This window comes from Scardinius erythrophthalmus, assembly GCF_964197995.2.
Source record: "Scardinius erythrophthalmus genome assembly, chromosome: 1".
Taxonomy (NCBI): Eukaryota; Metazoa; Chordata; class Actinopteri; order Cypriniformes; family Leuciscidae; genus Scardinius; species Scardinius erythrophthalmus.
Window position 1 is genome coordinate 63,464,378 of NC_138221.1, and position 20,414 is coordinate 63,484,791.

The following is a 20,414-nucleotide window of genomic DNA, read 5'->3' on the forward strand; positions in this document are numbered from 1 at the left end:
TTTGATTAAATGTAGCTCATATGGAGAGAGTTAGCTAGTTGTCATAATTTTACTCCACGATCCTTGTTCTACAAAGATGTACAGTATATTTGTGTAGTTATTTACAATCAAGACAAAAATATTTTTCCCCAGCATGAATCATGGTTCATGTTAAGGCCACTGTGGATTATTTCTGTTGTATTTCCAGGATTTTAATCATATGTAACAATATATAACAATAATATAAAATATCCTCATAATTGTGAATCTAGAATTTAATAACTATACTGTGAAAGACTATCTCCAGAAATCCCTAGTTATTTTCTTCATCTGAAACGCATAGATGATTGTGCCCAAAACCATACTGTCCATCACGTTCAGCCTGAGTCGCGCGGTGTGTTTTTAGCGGGAATTGAGTCTCATAAAGTGAAACCGGAAGCAGTCTGTGACTGTGTGTATTCACATATCCAAAGCAGCGCAGTATTCAGAGTCAGAAAACAACTTCACGTTACGGTAAGTTCGTTTTAACGTTTCATAGCTGTAATAATGATCTTTTGCGTCTAAATAGACTTTGTCAAACTCAAAGGACGTGTTGATGTCACTACTCGATACTTTACGGTGGAAACTGACACTCATAAAACGGTTACACTTCAGCAGTTTTTCTTTCCTCCAACAGGATAATATAGATACCATTTTATTTTAAACCCTGGCAGGGCTGGACTGGGACAGAAAATCGGCCCTGGCATTTTGGCCCAGACTGGCCCACTACATATGATTATAAACACCACCCATCTTTGCACGCCCTTGAATATGTTTTTGTTCAACTCCTATTCATTAAAACCACTAATGCCGTGTAATGAGTGAGTATAAACGAGTGAGAGTTAACAGATGAAATAAGTACAAAATTGTAATTTATTAATACAATTGAACTATACTACACAGTGATGCATCCAAAAAACAAGATATAAGCTGCATTGGCATAGCAATACCAGTGTTTCTCACAGGAATTTTGTTAAAAATGTGGTGGCGGACCTCAGTCTTTCTAGGGGGGTTCGGGGGCATGCCCCCCCCTTAGAAAATTTTGTGCATTTTAATGTTAAATTCATTAATCTGGTGCAGTTTGAGGGTTCAAAATTAAAAGCTCCAACCCATGTTCAGTGTGCAAATATATATATAAAAAAATTCAAACTGCTTTTAGTAACAGTGTCTGTCTATATTACTACATAATAATAGTTATAATATTAATCTCATGACAGTAGCCTAATAGCCATATATTGTAAAACAAATGCACTGAAAAATAAAGAAAACTTTATATTTAGTTTTGTACTAATTTCTATACTTGAAAGAGATCAGCACATGATCTTTTATTTTGATGGAAACTGCATCAAGCTTTTATTTTGGCGGAAAACATGGATAAAAACGTGTCTCCTTAAACTTCTAGTAAATTTCTGTAATCGTCAACTATGCAGATGTGGAAATAATGCGTAACTGGGTTATGGGTTCCTACACTCATGAGTCATGACATAGCCTAAGTGTTTTGAAAGTAGTTCTGCTTCCCGCGGATTGGACTCTACACTTTCTCATCTCTCTCTCCTGATCCTCCTCACTATCCTCCTCATCAGCCACTAGAGCTGATGAAGGTCCTGCTGCTGCAGAAAACATTTATATTTTGACACATTTTACAGCGTCTGCTATTTCTATTACACAGTATTTCTCTGCACATTCCTTGCGTTTCTCTCAGACTATTTTTTTGACAGATACACACTTGACACTGCACGCTCATTCAAAGCCCAAAGAGGGAGGTTTTTAAAGCTGTGATTAGGCCAGCCCAGTGTCAATCAAGAAAACAACCAATGGGCCGCTGATCTACGCGTTTCATGGGCCGGTCTGTCAGTGGAAAAAAAAATAACGCTTACTTTTTTTGACCAATGCATTACACCAACACTAACCCAGCGCCGCCTATTAAACAAAACAAAACGAATGGGCCGATGTACGAGTTTTACTCGATGTACGAGGGCCGTTAAAAAAAAAAACAACAACTATAAGATGTATTGGCCCAAAAAGCACGTCGGCCCACCGGGCATTTGCCCGGTATGCCAGATTACCAGTCCAGCCCTGTACACAGGGCAACTTTTTGAGCAATGTTGCTGGGCAATCTTGCCGAGCGATTGTTGCTTGGGCACTTTCCCATTGAAAATGGGCAATTAATTGCTATATGGATAATTTAGATCGGTCGTGGGCCCTGTGTCTCATCTGGTTGCCCGCTGACAGCAACGTGAACGTTGCCCAGCAATATTGTTAAAAAAGTTGCCCTGTGTATCATCACCTTAAGGGCCTGTTTATTTAAGTATGCGTTTTGCGAAATCACATTTATGTGACCAGGTGTAAATGGAATCGTTTTGATAAATCTGGTAGCTATCAGATCAGAAAAAAACGCATGAAGTGACCAGCTGTAAACATTTAAAGGGCCTGTCTGGGACTGTCATCGCCAGTGGCCCATGCATATGGACTGTCTGTCACTAATAATCAGTGGTAACGTGAGGAAATGCTAGATTATTTTTTTTTTATTATTATTACTGGCAAAGTTAAAGTCTAATGAAATACAGGGACACCTTATTTTTGTCCTTTCAAAAGTAACTGAATGCCCTGCTACATATATTAGCCTACAGTAATCATAATTGTATTTAAAACATATAAATTGTTTCTAAACACACTATAAATGCACATATTTGAAAATAATAAATTTTTTCGCTTAAAAAAAAACATTCCGTACATAGCCTAGATCTACGCGCCCCCTAAACCCACATTATAAAGATGGACAGTGACAGAAATTTTCACAAATTAAGCATAGGCTACGTTCCATACACTTGAGGTATTAGGCTATCGAAATATCTAAATTTTGATAACGAGTGATTATTTAGCAAAAGGCAAATAAAACAGTCAGGGTTACATTTTAGACACACACAAACACACACCTCTGAAGCGATAGAAAAGTCCTCGGTACCACATCACTAGACACAACCTGCATTGGTGTACAAGGCCAAAGTCCACCATTCTCCCGTTGAATGGTTGCTACACACACATAGTTTAGATGTGACCGTGGTTGATGGCCAACCAACCGCTCGCAGCCGGAGTCTAGCCCGGGCAGCATCGCGGGGAAAGATGCACTGGAACTTTTGCACCACGAAAACAAACGCGCGTCCCATCATTGCTCTCTCATCTACTAGGGTAAACGTACCTATTAAGCTCAAGTACCCATTAAGCACACTACCATCTTGGAGCTCAGATTATAAAAAGAAACAGCAATGTATTATCCTATTTGATGTATTAACCAATTGATGTGTTTGTTACTATTTACCTCCTGTAATTTTAAACCAATCAGACCATTGCACACTGAGATATGTGTGTCCATGTGTTCACACTGTCTGGCGGCTATTTTCAAAGCTGTCTGAAAACTTTCACCAGAAGAGGAGCCCCTCAGATGTGCATTTTTTATATGTTTAAACATTTATTTTGAAGAAGTACATCTTCTTATTGCAAAATTAAGAGATTAATGTTTAGACTTTTGAATATTATAACCTGGAACCTGGATGTGGGAAATAATTACAGTTAGATCTAAAAGGTAGTTTTAGCAACATAGCCCAGATGCTACAAACATAGCTAGCTTACTAGCTGTATAAGATTGTGTGCTACATTAATATATTACTTCACAGGAATTAATGGCTTGTACTTTTAAATCCATAATATTATAATTTTACATTTTATTGATAGTCTGTGGTTTTAAACTGCTGTAATTTTTAAAGAATTCATATTATTGTTAGGTGAGCTTAAAGGGTGCACTACTATGACAATCACACAGCTTCAGTGTGACATCAATTAGAAAAAGCATAATTTCATAGATATTGTCTATAATAGTTGTTCATATTAAAATTGGTATAAACTTAATACATTACCTAGATTATTAATTTAGCTAAATATTTTCCTTTAAATTTTAATTTAATATTTATTAATTAAAAAATGTTTTTGCTCCAATTAAGCACAGTGTGTGCTCCCTTTAAGCTCACCCACATTAAACGTCTATGTAAATACTTAATAATCAGAATTTAAATATTAACTGATGGTTGTCACCATGTTAATCTTCAAAAAAATGATTAATAAACTTATTTTCACAGTCTTAAGATGACAAAAGCTAGATGAAACTATAGTGTATGCCCAAAGATGAAAGAGGCATGTCATACAAAGAAGGAGCCATCAGAAACCTGTCGTATCTGTCCAAGAAGTTTGGAGTAGACAGGAAAGCTCTGACCCAGAGAGTTAAAGGGATACTCCACTTTTTTTGGAAATAGGCTCATTTTACAACTCCCCCAGAGTTAAACAGTTGAGTTTTACCGTTTTCGAATCCATTCAGCCGATCTCCGGGTCTGGCGGTACCACTTTTAGCATAGCTTAGCATAATGAATTGAACCGGACAAGACCATTAGCATCTCTCTCAAAAAAATGACCAAAGAGTTTCGATATTTTTCCTATTTAAAACTCGACTCTTCTGTAGTTACATCGTGTACTAAGACGGACGGAAAATGAAAAGGTGCGATTTTGAGAGTATAGTTCCTAGCCATATCAGCCTAGAAAATTGAAACTTTACATTTTCCGTCGGTCTTATTACACGATGTAACTACAGAAGAGTCGAGTTTTAAATAGGAAAAATATCGAAACTCTTTGGTCATTTTTTTGAGAGAGATGCTAATGGTCTTGTCCGGTTCAATTCATTATGCTAAGCTATGCTAAAAGTGGTACCGGCAGACCCGGAGATCGGCTGAATGGATTCGAAAACGGTAAAACTCAACTGTTTAACTCTGGGGGAGTTGTAAAATGAGCCTATTTCCAAAAAAAGTGGAGTATCCCTTTAAGGAGCTCATTGGTTTGTTTTGTTATTTGATTTTTCAATATGGGTTACATAGCTGAACGTGGACTAGTCTAGATGTTGCAATGAGTTTGAATGACACGTCACTATGAATAGGATAGGCTACCTGATCAAATTGAATGCCTTGTTGCTTGATTTTAGTGTTCTGTTTTTTTGTGATTGACTCTGTACCTTCAAATAAAACTTTTTTCAATTATTCCTTAAAAAGGTTGTTTAAAATAAACAAGAATTTTTAATAAAACTTGTTGTGAGCTTATTGGGAACAGGGGTGTGCTTAAAGGGTACAAAACGTACCCATTAAGCACAGCCAGACTTTTTATATTTAATGATGTACATCTTAATTGAAATACTTTTGTCATTTAAAATAAAATGAAATATTATAGTGTGAGAGATTAATATTTTATTTTAAAATAACTTCTTGTACTAAAACCAATATCTTGTGCACTAAAAATGTCTCAATGTAGATTTTGGTGAGCTTAATAGGTACGTTTACCCTACGCGATATCACAGTTTTACATGTCTGTCATTGGAAAGTTCCATGTGGTGTCATGAATAATTAAGAGCAAGTGTTTACTGTTACTGTGTTTGTGGATATCTGCTCAAACGTAGATATGTATATGTAGGGCTGGGCGATATGGGCAAAAAAAAATACAGTCGATATCGATAATTATCACGATAAAATTCAAATCTTTATTCCTTTCAAGTTTAAAGGCATATTTTTGCTCCTAAGTAAAAGCGTTAACTGTGGTTTTAAACTACTCTTTATTGTCAGAACATATCATGACAAACACTTGCCAAACAGGTGATCATTTCACAAATCTGAGGTAGAACATTCAAACATTTGTCATTTTTCCTTAACAAAATAAAAATATATTTATTGGACAATTTCTTAGTTTCTGCATGTGCTCATTTTTTTTTTTTTTTTTTTTTTTTTGGTAAAATGTAACATTCTGACTGTTTGAGTTTTATTAAACTTAACTATTGGTCATCCAGTATCATGTATTTAGATCATGACAACCACAGATGAAACCAGGCATAGCCTGTAGCACCTCACTATCATGGCAAAGTGTAACTTTATGGTTTCTATGGTATTTGTATGAAAAACAGCAGCCTAAATACATTATTAAATACTGTAATTATATTCCATTAGTCCATACATTGTCTACATTAATAATGTAATACAATTCAATATGTATATCCCACATTTCATGGTGCAGTTGATATTACTAGGCTAACGTTACGTTACAGTAAATCCATGGTAAATGATGGGAATTTGTAGACGGAAAAGCCTTCAGACTGTATCGCTGCGCACAGTGTTTCTCCTGTTTGTCAGTGCTGTTTCATCTGCCTTTAAACTGGTTCAAATCACGGAGACATTTGTGTTCTTCGCTGAACTCAAGCGCTTCTCACTGGATTTCGTGACCGAGACCGATCAGTTAACGCATCTGCTCTAGTGAGCTCGTGCTCGCGCTGCTGTTTGGACTTTGAGCCGAGCGGATAAATGGTCCGTGTGGCGAGCGGTTCAAATGAGTTTCGTTCCGCTTTTGGCGCATAAACATTATCGAACATTTATCGACCTCTTGATATCGTTTTATCGAGAAAAATTATATCGCGATAATTATCGTTTTAGAGCCCAGCCCTATGTATATGGTAACCATAATGTTTTATATTTCAGCGCGATCGCGTTTGAATGTAGGCTATCATATTTTGGATCGCGATCGCGTTTGCAAAGCAAAACGCACCAAATGGCTTCATGTTTTTACTATTATCTCATTTCATATCATCATAACGAATGGAAACATTTGAAGTAACATGGTAATCAATATATTTTTCTCTAGCTTAGTTGTTACTGAAATCTTTTGGAAGATTTATACTGCTATAGGTTATGTTATTATTATTTTACTTTATGCAGCACTGTGCATAGCCTATGCTTACAAGGCACAACAAACCTGGTGTTCATTATATTATATATTGTTGGAAACATTTGTGTGTGTGTGTGTATTCTGTTAATTTTAAAAAGCAATTTTAACCAGAAAAATCTAAAATTTATTCCCAATAAATTTTAGAACTATATTCCCTATAGTTTCTCTTAGGGCTGGGACGGTTACCGCATTACCGCAATACCGCGGTCATGTGACGCCTACCGAGGGTCTGAGCTCGTCACCGTCATCACCGCAAAAAAAAAAATAATAATAATAATAATAATAATAATGTAAAATTAACACTGGCCTTCACATGTGTTCACGTTGTGTCTAATGACATGGATTCATTGATTCTAATGACATGGATTGTGTCTAATAACATTGTGTCTTGCATGGATTCAAGGGTTTCTAAACAAAACTTATCATCAAAAGATGGAGCAAAACCGACCTTTCGCAAGTTGTTCCATGACACATAATAACATTCCATTCGTAGGCTATTGACTATAACCCCTTATTTTCACTCTGTGGCGCGTTACGGCTGCGACACGGCTACCGGAGCTGATCGCGCCCACTCTAGTCAATGCTTGTGTTTACAACAGCAGCGACGCGGCGCGTTTCAGAAGCGTCTCTCCGCGCCGCTTCGCTAAAGATAGGCGCCTAGTCTATTTTCGACGGACGCCGCGTCCAAGCCGCACCGTAAATAAAAGAAAAGTAAGAGCAGGACCTCAGCTTTTAATTGCACGTGCTTATTTAAAACAATTCTCTCACGTGAAGACCGCATTTGTCAACCCTCGCGGAGTCACGGCAAGTGCACACTCACAGCACCAGAGAGTAATCTTGACGGCACTTGAAAGAAAATGGACAAGTAGGCTACATAATCAAATTCACAAATATTACACCATTTAAACATTATCAGGGCTCCAGACTAACTTTTTTTATTAGGAGCGCTGTAGCCCCTGACTTAAAATTTTAGGAGCGCAAGCAGAAAATTTAGGGGCACACCTTCACATTTTCCCCCTAAATAACTATTACAGACAAATGCTTTGATAATAAATAGATTAAGCGTACAGAAATTATGGTGCAGTTTTATTTTAAGATCACAGGGCTCCAGACTAACATCTGAGGGCCACGGCTCTTAAGTTCTACAGAAAGTATTTGGTAGCACTGTGGGATGACAAAGCACTGAGCTAAATTTGAGGTGTATAGATAAAGTTAAATTTAATTATTATCCTTCATAATGTCTTAATATTATTTCAAAAGCAAAATGAGTGACAAAATAGATATTAGGGAGTGAAAATAGCCAATAAGCACCCTCAGCAGCTGTTTACAATGGTAATTTAGTCTTCTTTAAAAAAAAAATAAGTGTGAGTTTTCCTACTTCTTGAAACTTTCAGTTTTATAAATAGAGACAATCTTTAAAGGATGAACAAAAATGTTTTGGTCGACACATAAAAAAAAAAATATTTTAATAGGATATAGTTTTGAAGTGCTGTAAAAAGATGTGTAGGCTACTTTCATAACCACAGTATACCATAGTTATAGTTATGTCTGGTTCAGAATACGCAATTTTTTTGTCTGTTACTACAGTCAATGTATCAGATTACACGATTTCGAGTCTCGACTCCTAAAAATCTTGTCATGTCCTGGACAAGAAACATTGTCAGACTACACATTGCTTTACGACCAGTCATCTCGAGCCGTCTCACACACATATTCACTCGCACATGTACACACGCACGCACACACTCTCTCACTCTCTCTCGCTCGCTCGCTCGCTCACTCACTCACTCGCGCGCGGGCGCACACACACACACACACTCATTCACTCGGAACCCTTCATGGAGGACCGTTAAAAAATGAATTGTCGTGATGTCGTAAACAAAGCATCGCAGACGCGACGTCGGTTGTCGCCCACTATGAACGAGATGAAATTTACTGGTCGCACATGTGCGACTGGATGTAAAATTTAGTCGCACACTCTCAAATTTTGGTCGCAAAATGCGACCATTTGGTCGCAGTCTGGAGCCCTGATTATTAAAAATACATAGGCTACTGAGTTACTAAAAAAAATATTTGTCAAAGAATACACTTGTATGTTCACAGTTTGAATGTTCTTGTTTCCATTTGTTTAATTTCAAGATCTGAGGTGAATTATCCATTGTTGCTTTTACAGCTACAAAGCTGGAGCACTAAACGATATTCAAATACACATTGCATGCTTTTAACATTAAATAAGATTATCATTGCCACACTTTGTTTGTTGTTCCAGCCGCAACGTCGCAGAAAAAAAAAAAAACTGGGGGAGGGTGGGAAGGGGGGTTTAGGTTTAAAGCGGTTTACCGCAATACCACGGGAATTTCTTGCTTTTCAACCGCGGTAAGAAAAAATCCATACCGTCCCAGCCCTAGTTTCTCTTGATATCAGTATGATATCAGTATGTTCACTTTTTTATTTATTTCAGGGACCAGATGCCACTGAGTCCTGCTGACTTCAACGTTCACATGAGTCTCTGTATATGAACATGGTAAAGTGAAAATCAAACACCTTGGAAATGAAAGGTATGTACAATGTTTTTAGGAATGGCACAAAGGTCTCTGTCTTTTGGATCACTGTTTTCAATAGTGTGCTTTTTTGTCATTTGTTGTGTATATTTGGATTATGTTTTGTTGTAAATAAATCCAAACAATCAAAAAGCCATTCTTTTTTAAACCTCCTCATTCTTTGTGCAAGGTTGCTCAGAATGATAGGGCCTGATAGCTCCTAAAATAGGGCCATTAGGGAGTGTCTTTGTCTTTCTCAGGTGTGAAAAGCTTACATAAAGCTTTCTTACACAAAACACGTCTTACAATTTTTAAATCAATATATTGTCTTATCTGAATGAGCAGTCAGGGTGATTTTCACATAGTTTTGAAGCAAATATTCTAAGCTACGTGATACAATTTTCAAGTCTTGTGAATAAATAATCAGTATGGGTTTCATGGCCTTATTTCAGTGAGAATTTTTTTTTGGTATTTTCACAAACCACGCATAGGGTAAACGTACCTATTAAGCTCAAGTACCCATTAAGCACACTACCATCTTGGAGCTCAGATTATAAAAAGAAACAGCAATGTATTATCCTATTTGATGTATTAACCAATTGATGTGTTTGTTACTATATACCTCCTGTAATTTTAAACCAATCAGACCATTGCACACTGAGATATGTGTGTCCATGTGTTCACACTGTCTGGCGGCTATTTTCAAAGCTGTCTGAAAACTTTCACCAGAAGAGGAGCCCCTCAGATGTGCATTTTTTATATGTTTAAGCCTTTATTTTGAAGAAGTACATCTTCTTATTGCAAAATTAAGAGATTAATGTTTAGACTTTTGAATATTATAACCTGGAACCTGGATGTGGGAAATAATTACAGTTAGATCTAAAAGATAGTTTTAGCAACATAGCCCAGATGCTACGAACATAGCTAGCTTACTAGCTGTATAAGATTGTGTGCTACATTAATATATTACTTCACAGGAATTAATGGCTTGTACTTTTAAATCCATAATATTATAATTTTACATTTTATTGATAGTCTGTGGTTTTAAACTGCTGTAATTTTTAAAGAATTCATATTATTGTTAGGTGAGCTTAAAGGGTGCACTACTATGACAATCACACAGCTTCAGTGTGACATCAATTAGAAAAAGCATAATTTCATAGATATTGTCTATAATAGTTGTTCATATTAAAATTGGTATAAACTTAATACATTACCTAGATTATTAATTTAGCTAAATATTTTCCTTTAAATATTAATTTAATATTTATTAATTAAAAAATGTTTTTGCTCCAATTAAGCACAGTGTGTGCTCCCTTTAAGCTCACCCACATTAAACGTCTATGTAAATACTTAATAATCAGAATTTAAATATTAACTGATGGTTGTCACTATGTTAATCTTCAAAAAAATGATTAATAAACTTATTTTCACAGTCTTAAGATGACAAAAGCTAGACGAAACTATAGTGTATGCCCAAAGATGAAAGAGGCATGTCATACAAAGAAGGAGCCATCAGAAACCTGTCGTATCTGTCCAAGAAGTTTGGAGTAGACAGGAAAGCTCTGACCCAGAGAGTTAAAGGGATACTCCCTTTAACTCTTTTTTTGGAAATAAGCTCATTTTACAACTCCCCCAGAGTTAAATAGTTGAGTTTTACCGTTTTCGAATCCATTCAGCCGATCTCCGGGTCTGGCGGTACCACTTTTAGCATAGCTTAGCATAATGAATTGAACCGGACAAGACCATTAGCATCTCTCTCAAAAAAATTACCAAAGAGTTTCGATATTTTTCCTATTTAAAACTTGACTCTTCTGTAGTTACATCGTGTACTAAGACGGACGGAAAATGAAAAGGTGCGATTTTGAGAGTATAGTTCCTAGCCATATCAGCCTAGAAAATTTAAACTTTACATTTTCCGTCGGTACACGATGTAACTACAGAAGAGTCGAGTTTTAAATAGGAAAAATATCGAAACTCTTTGGTCATTTTTTTGAGAGAGATGCTAATGGTCTTGTCTGATTCAATGATCTATGCTAAGCTATGCTAAAAGTGGTACCGCCAGACCCGGAGATCGGCTGAATGGATTCGAAAACGGTAAAACTCAACTGTTTAACTCTGGGGGAGTTGTAAAATGAGCCAATTTCCAAAAAAAGTGGAGTATCCCTTTAAAGAGCACATTGGTTTGTTTTGTTATTTGATTTTTCAATATGGGTTACATAGCTGAACGTGTACTAGTCAAGATGTTGCAATGAGTTTGAATGACACGTCATTATGAATAGGATAGGCTACCTGATCAAATTGAATGCCTTGTTGCTTGATTTTAGTGTTCTGTTTTTTTGTGATTGACTCTGTACCTTCAAATAAAACTTTTTTCAATTATTCCTTAAAAAGGTTGTATAAAATAAACAAGAATTTTTAATAAAACTTGTTGTGAGCTTATTGGGAACAGGGGTGTGCTTAAAGGGTACAAAATGTACCCATTAAGCACAGCCAGACTTTTTATATTTAATGATGTACATCTTAATTGAAATACTTTTGTCATTTAAAATAAAATGAAATATTATAGTGTGAGAGATTAATATTTTATTTTAAAATAACTTCTTGTACTAAAACCAATATCCTGTGCACTAAAAATGTCTCAATGTAGATTTTGGTGAGCTTAATAGGTACGTTTACCCTAAATGTCATTATCTCAAAACTACAAACCTTTACATAAATGCTGCTGACATATTATTGTAGCAGAGTTTGTGCTGAATACAGTGTAATCAGACTTTAGCCATGAAAATGTCACAAGTAACAGAAATAAGCACAAATGTCAGAGCATGTCAGAACACCTCCAAGGCCAGAAAACAGCTCAGACCCCTGAGGGTTAACCCTCAGAGGTCGGAGATCATGCCGGCGTGATCTGCTCGCTTTTTTCCTTATGAGTTGAATTGAGACCCGAAATACTCTTTTGACTTTGATTTTACAAAACAAGTTTCATACATCAATCGATTCTGTTAAATGTGTATTATTTTTGTGTATACTCACAATAAAAACAAAGTGTTCAGCTTTTTGCCAAATAAAGAAAAATAAACACGTTTGAGTTCTGCCTTCTCTCTGCCAGTGTAGTCCATTCTGAAACGCGTCCGAAAATGAACAATAACTCAGCGAATACTCAGTCAATCAGGCATACAGACACACAGGCATGAAGCTTGAATTCTCTTCTTTTAAATGAAGTAATTTATATAAAAAACAAATATTCTCATCTTGTGAAATCTGTATTAAAAGAGAGCGATTCCAGTCGAGCTAATTACAGCTGATTCAGATGTAATGTGACTCCGCCCACGGAGAGCGCACGAGCGAGCTCTGTAAACCCCAACTGTCTCGTCCCACTTTTGGTTTGTTTGGCTTCCCATACATGTGTGTTGTTCATTCTACAGCGAAAGAGAACTTGATAGGCGCGCTGTCTGTACGATACTGGCGCGCGTCTATCTGTGGGTCGTGTGTGTGTATGTATGTGTGTGTCAGGAGGACATTCACTGACAGCGCGTTCTTTTTTGTCTTATCGCGCATTAATGATTTAAAAGCATTTGCATGAATAAGAGTGGGAACATGTAACACTAGCCAAAGGATGCCAAAAATTAACAGATGCTGTGTTAATTGCATTAACAGCGCTAATTTGTTTATTTAAAGGTGCATTAAGCAACTTTTCATGTTAAAAATACCCGTTTTCTAACCCAAACATGCTTAAACAATTGCCTGATGGGCTGAATGAGCCCTTTTCTGATCACTGAGATTGTCTCTATAATCCTGTAAAGTAAAATAAATAAAGAGGGATTCGGGCCGGAATTTTAGACTGGGCGTGACGGCATGCGCGTTCACGGCACGCTCACCTGGCTATGTCTGGCAGGTTTGTGTATTCGCCGCCATTCTCCGTAGAAGATGGATTCTAAGAGACCGGCTTGTAGTTCATTTCAAACACCAACGCAAACTCCACATAAGATAAAAAAAAGAAAACTTTTGTCCGTGAGCGTGCACACTTCTGGTTGCAGTTTCGCTTGCCGCCAGAGGGGGCATAGTTCTGCAAAAACTCAGAGACTTGCGCAATGCACCTTTAATATAAAATTGCAGCATTTTGCGTAATATAATCGCATAGGCTTGACATTGCGATTGCGATACGATTAATCGTGCAGCACTACTTACAGGTTGTGACTCATAAAAAAACAGCTTCTGTTTTTAAAGTTGGAACTGCTTGATCTTTCAGGACAAGCCGTTTGCGAATCCTGCATTGGACTCGCGTAGATTGAGGAAGCTTTCCTCCGGAAAATGTGCAGCACAGAGAGCGACATTTGGATTATAATTATGAGGGGCCGAGTTAAAAATAAATTGTAATCATAACTCCCTAACTCCACCGTCCTTAGGAGGACTGAACAAAGTGGACCTGCAATCTGGGTAAAAATAACAGCGTTTCGACGGCACGGCGGCAGCGATACTTTACTACCACAACAACTCTTCTCCAAAGCAACATAAAATGGCCTCGACCCCTTTGTTCCCAGAGGAGGGGTTTATGTAAATGTTGGGGTTAGTGATGTCACTAACCCTGGAGGAATGTCTTGTAGTCCCTACCGGCCGTTTGCTGTAGTCCTTAGAAATTGATTTCTTTAAAAGCAAATATCTCCCTTTGTATTGAACTTTGAGCGTTGTAACTTTGCAGATGTTGTTTATGCTCAAACAGCAACATTACACACTAGCTTAAGTTAAAAAAAGTGAAATCACATTCAACCACCCCTTTAAACTATACCCAATTAAATAGGCTTATCTAGTAAAACCCACTAATTTATTTTTAATTTCATGTCAAAATTCAGTGTATGTGTTATCTGCATCCACATACAGGCCTGAAATCAAACTTCTCATCTAGCAGGAAGAGAGAGAAGCAGAAGTTGGCCTGTGGAATGAGTGTGTGTGAGGAGAGCGAGGAGGAGGCTTCTGTTCACACTCAGAGAGCAGCTTCTCCAGAGTTCAGCTGTGTGTCTATGAAGAGTGACAACTCCATTGGTCTGCCACCTAATCTCAGCGATGGACCTGCTGTGACCTCTGACTCTGTGTGAGTAGTGGAAGTGAAATTATTGAATGAAACATGGTGAATCACTCACTGAGGTTCTTTTCTCTGAAAAGTAAATCACTTTAAAAGACAAAAAGAAAAGATGCTGGTCACCCACTGAGGGTCTAAAACTGTCTGAACTGAGTCCCAGTGAAGTTATTTAATGATCAGAGAAAGGTGTCAGGTGACTTTTATGTGAGACAATAGAGGGTTTGCACCTACGTCACGATTTGGTCAGTTACCCGGATGTGCGGCCATATTGGAGGTACTCGGATGTAAACAACGGCATGGATTGCACTGTTTATGTACGACTGAACACATTGTTACACTAATTTATGATGTCTAAACCACGGACAAAAACACATGGAAGCTGCAAAATCATATAGAGAAGGACTTGCAAGAATGCAAACCCCTCCATCAAAGCAACATCATTGCCGTATTGTCAAAGAGCTGCGTGGACACACAAATCGGATCTGAACAGTTGCGATACACAGTGTGGACATCATTTTAGATCATATTCCAATCGGATACAAAGATAATCAGATTTGGACTGACAGTGTGAATGTAGCCATAGTGAGCTACTTTACGTCAACATTTTAGCCATAGTCAACGCTTCATTTACACATGTGGCTGATGCTGTGCCTCTCTCAACCACAAATGCCATCTTTCATCAGTTTTTTGCACTCTTCTCTTTAACTTTCGGCAGTCTTTTGAACTCGAAATTTTTTTCTCTGTGCGACCGATTAGTACAGACCAAAACACTACCATTTCTCAGCAGCAATAATCGTCCAAGTGCCTCCAAAATGGCCGACTTCCAGATTGATGACGTGTAGTGAAAACCCTCTATATGTGTAGCTGTCTTCACAACAACACAGACACAGGTCGGCTCCTTGAAACAGGCATTTTCATTCTTAGGCTCGTCACTCACTGAGGTTTTCTCTGAAAAGTAAATCACTTTATAAAGACAAAAAGAAAAGATGCTGGTCACCCACTGAGGGTCTGAACTGAATCCCAGTGAAGTGATTTAATGATCAGAGGAAGGTGTCAGGTGACTTATATATGAGACAACAACACAGACACAGGTTGGTTCCTTGAAACAGGTGTTTTCATTCTTAGGCTTGTCTTGTTTACACCATGAGAACTGTTTTCATAAATGAACACATCAGCAGATATACATAGCCAATACATAGCAATACATAGTCTGCTTCCAATGCTAATCTGCTTTAGTCATGCTTTCAAGACATTCCATCTCCATCTTTTTCTTTTTTTTTTCCTCCAACTCACAACTAGCGTCTTCTCTCTCTCTGAGGCTTATTCATTTCACTTTCTTGCACCCAGCGCAATTGACTTTGTACACCAACGCATGTATCATTTCTATTTTGCACCCGCGCACAGCGGACTTTTCCCTCCACAGACGCACGTCAGAAAACTAGGAAATACATTTGCGCTCCCCGGGGCGGTTCAGTGCAAAGAGGAGGCGTGTTCTGGCGCAAACGTATTTTGCAGGTTTAGAAAACAATTCCGCCACTAACCAGGAAAAATCATTGTTGTGTCCATGAAAATGTGAAAAAATAGGCATAAATCTAGCTTACACATTTACCCAAATTATTATACATTTGTTTAACCGAAGCTAATTTGGGTGTGTTTCTCCATCCCCATACAATGTCACTTCTCTGTCTTTTACGGCCCTGACGAGAACGTCGGTCTCCTTGGCTGTGAACCGCTCCTGGCGCATGCTTGACAAATCCGCCGTTATAATAGCAATCCGCAATGGAACAAGCGCGTCTGCTCTTAAAGGGAATGTGAGATGTCGCTCTGATTGGTTTATTTCACGTTACACCCAAACCACACCTATGAATAATGAAGCTACTTCAGACCAACCCATTTTAGATTTGTGTCGGGCGCAAGAGTAATTTATCCCATCGGTATAATAGCAACAGCGCCCAAGACCCGCCCACAAAGTTACTTGTGTTTTGTGCTTGATACTTGCGTTTCAGATTGTTAAAATAGGGCCCATAGTGTGAAAATGCCTTTACATTAGCCAAAAATGAAAATATAAAACATGTTTTTTTTGTATCAATTTTCGAAACATAAATTATGATTTTTTCAGTCTTAATCGAAGGTCCAACCAAGACTTTGCATATCCAAAAAAGTAAAAGGACTTTTAATACAGATGAATTTTTAGGATTTGGAGTAATATTCACATAATACACATATTATGCTGCTGCAGGAGCCTAATCAGCTTCTTGGAACGTCTTTAGAAGAGACTGATGAGAACAGTAAAAAATACGTGTCAGTTGTGGCCAATTAATGCTTCCCCGCCATTGACGGAATACGCCATCATTTAAGTGTTCATTGTTCATTTAATAGAGCATACAGATACACTTTAAAGAAGCAATTTGAAATATGAATGTCCTTTTCAGCCTTTTTGTCTTATGTCTTTTTCATCAGCAAGCAGAGAAAGAGAGCTGCATCTCCGATATCTAGCTGTGTTTCTATGAAGAGTAACAACTCCATTGGTCTGCCGCCTAATCTCAGTGATGGACCTGCCTTGACCTCTGACCCTGTGTGAGTATCATGTGCAACTCTGTATTTCAGTCCCCTGAATTCAGAAATTGAGAAGTGCCCTTTGACAGTCTCTGAGTATAATCATTTAGGGTGGAACATTAACCCTCTGAGGTCGGCAATCACGCCGGTGTGATTTGCTTGGTTTTTTTCTTATCAGTTCAAACGAGAGTCCAAATACTCTGTTGACTTTGATCTTACAAACCAGTTTCATACATCAATCTCTCATGTTAAGTGTGTATTATTTTTGTGTATACTCACAATAAACACAAAGTGTTGTGCTTTTTGCCAAATAAAGAAAAGTAAACATGATGCGAGTTCTGCTTTATCTCTGTTAGTGAAGTCAATTCTGAAACGCGTCCGAAAATGAACCATAACTCAGCGAATACTCAGTCAAACAGGCATACAGACACACAAGCTTGAAGCTTAAATTCTCTTCTTTTAAATTAAGTAATTTTTATAAAAAAACAAATATTCTCAGTTTAGCTGTGTTTCTATGAAGAGTAACAACTCCATTGGTCTGCCGCCTAATCTCAGTGATGGACCTGCTGTGACCTCTGACCCTGTGTGAGTATCATGTGCAACTCTGTATTTCAGTCCCCTGAATTCAGAAATTGAGAAGTGCCCTTTGACAGTCTCTGAGTATAATCATGTAGGGTGGAACATTAACCCTCTGAGATCGGCAATCACGCCGGCGTGATTTGCTCGGTTTTTTTTCTAAAAAACAAATATTCTCAGTTTATGTAATCTGTATGAAAAGAGCGAGATGTCAGTCGTTCTCATCTCAGCTAATTATTTTGAATGTGACCCCGCCCACGGACAGCGCGCGCTATTCAAACGCAATATGCATTCAAATGCAGAGGCAATACACGCAAACCTGTGAACGCCCCCATATCAGCTCGAGAAAACACATCAAGCTTATTCAGATCATTGTGGCGCTGTGAGGAATAATAATAATAATGGAAAATGTACCTCAGAAGTGCTTCGAGGAGCAACGGATCGAGAATACTGTAGTAAGTTTTATTCATTCTCAAGTGAATCGCTTCTGTGTGTGAATGAATGAATGAATGGCAGAGATGCGCGCTGTTTACCACAACTCGCAAAAACACGGTTTGAATTTGAATCGCATTTCTGTGTGTGAATTAATGATCCGCTTTTAGCAAACTATATTGCTATACTGAGATGAGTAAAAATCGACTGAAAATTATGTTGAAATAAAATGTATTTGTATATGCAACATATTAAACTGCAAATTAACATTTATATTTCTTATATAAACGAAAGACCTATGTTACAGACATGTGAAAGACAACATTTCGTTGACTAGTTTTGGATAGATTATACATTTTTACTGTAAAATAGACTGCCACCTCAAATAAGCTTTTGTTTGCCAATTTTTGCTCATATGTTAAATATAGTATGTTTTGTCAAAAATAAAGTAATCAAATAATCAATCAAATCCTTAACTTTGAAATATGTATGATAAAATGTATAGCCTACTTTAGTTTTTACAAAGAAAGATTACACTTGAATTGTTGTTGTAATTGTAACCAAATATATTTACAAGGTAGATGTAAACAAACTATTAAAAGGTAAATATAAGCCTTTTCTGTAAATATTTTTTATTATGTTTTATTAGTGACAAATTTGGGGAGAGGATACATATTCCAAAACTGAAAATACAGTGGAAACTTTGTGTTCATATATACAATGAGTGAGTGCATCATGAACTTATCCTGAATTACTACGTTAAGCCTGCAATAAGCGTTTATACTCGGACTATAGGCTACTTTAGACTGGCGGATCGCAGCCGATGCGGAGTAGCCCAGTGCCTGCGTGACTCGTCATAGACATAAATAGAGAGAAGTAGCTCCGGTAACAACGTTCTTCCGCAAGACACATGCAGTTCTGTTTATTAACTGCTAGCGCTGATTTATCCAGTAATGAAACAAGTAAAGTCTTTATGAATGAATCATTCAAAACGATTTTAAAAATAATCTATTCTACACACATCTTACATGGGTGTTCAAGCATATTCTACCCCTTCTGAGAGGGTATTCTCCACTGCTGGAGATTATACAATAAGCTCTGAGAGGTCCCAAATTATTCTAGAGAATAAGGCCCCCCCAAACCCAAAAAATGCAGTTTTTCCTAAATAACTACCTGAACCGTGGCACCGAAGATGAAGAAAGTTTTATGGTATGTTGGTCTTAAGGGCCCACATCAACCTAGCCCATAATCACTCATTTGTGATTTGCGCCCCTTCCCATAAAAAATGAAAATGCAATATTATTCTGCTTTAATCGCCCCTATCTTGAGTTGAGATGTTCAGAACTGCACCATATTTCATGTGTATCATTCACGAGTTCACACTTACAAATAAGTCAGATAGAATAAATGCGTATTTGGCGTGCTGTCCGAGGAGAGGGCTCCGGGCTCGGTATTCGGCCCGAACCCAGAGTACTCCCCCGTATTCCTGGCTGTAAAAGATTGAGCCAAGAGTGAGGAGTCGGGGTGGTGGAGGGATGCTGAAAACGGTCAAGGAAGTTAGATGAGTTGACAGAGTGAATATATATATGCTTCCTCTCATGCTGATAGGGTAGACATGGTAATTGTTTGATGAGTTGATTGATTACTTGATTATTTGAACGTGCTCCTCCCGAACTTTGTTAATAAAACATAATTTAACTTGACATCCTCTGGGGGTATGCTAAGTTTCGTAGAATTTCATCCATGGGGGGGTATAAAATAAATTCATTTATGTGCACATTTAGTGACTGTACACTCATCGGCCTGTAGATGGTGCTGTTGAGCGAAGGGTTGCTGGTTTAGGATGATACTGTCACACACACACATGCAGGAATACAAACAAACGCAAGCATGCACACACACTGACATCCACACGCACGGACACACACCCATACACACACATACAAATCCACATGCACAGACACACACACACAAACACACACACGCACACACATGTACGCATGCATACATACACGCACAGACACACACACACACACACACACACACACACACACACACACACACACACACAGACACACACATACACAAACACACACACACACATACACACACACACAGACAGACATGCACATACTACTACTTTTTTTAGGTATCAGCCATATACCCGATTTACCAATACCCAATGTGTTATGCTTGGGCAGTATACTAATGAGGTGGGTGGGACATGTTTCATGCCATGTTAGATCACATCCTGAGAGTCTACGCTTTAAGAAAATATATAGTTTATATAGTTGAATCAGTTTTCTCTTCATGGTACAGACCAAAATGTATTATGTGTACACTTTCTTCACCTAAATCCATAAAATCCCACTAATTTCTTCACCTAAATCCATAAAATCCCATTAATTTCA

The 20,414-nt window shown here is 37.7% G+C and overlaps 1 protein-coding gene across 2 annotated transcripts in view; it reads left to right on the forward strand.

Annotated features, from left to right (window-relative positions):
- The first annotated feature begins 409 nt into the window (after positions 1-409).
- The window catches only part of LOC308698346 (NACHT, LRR and PYD domains-containing protein 3-like), a 56,182-nt gene continuing 36,177 nt past the window's right edge, over positions 410-20,414 (forward strand). Inside the window, exons 1-4 of one of the 2 annotated variants that reach the window (XM_081378344.1) lie at positions 410-492; positions 9,284-9,380; positions 14,241-14,451; positions 16,900-17,016. In XM_081378344.1, the coding sequence (XP_081234470.1) occupies positions 9,374-9,380; positions 14,241-14,451; positions 16,900-17,016 (335 nt within the window). In that variant the 5' untranslated portion in view covers positions 410-492; positions 9,284-9,373. The remainder of the gene's footprint in view (positions 493-9,283; positions 9,381-14,240; positions 14,452-16,899; positions 17,017-20,414) is intronic. The other variant, XM_081378345.1, reaches the window with a different exon arrangement.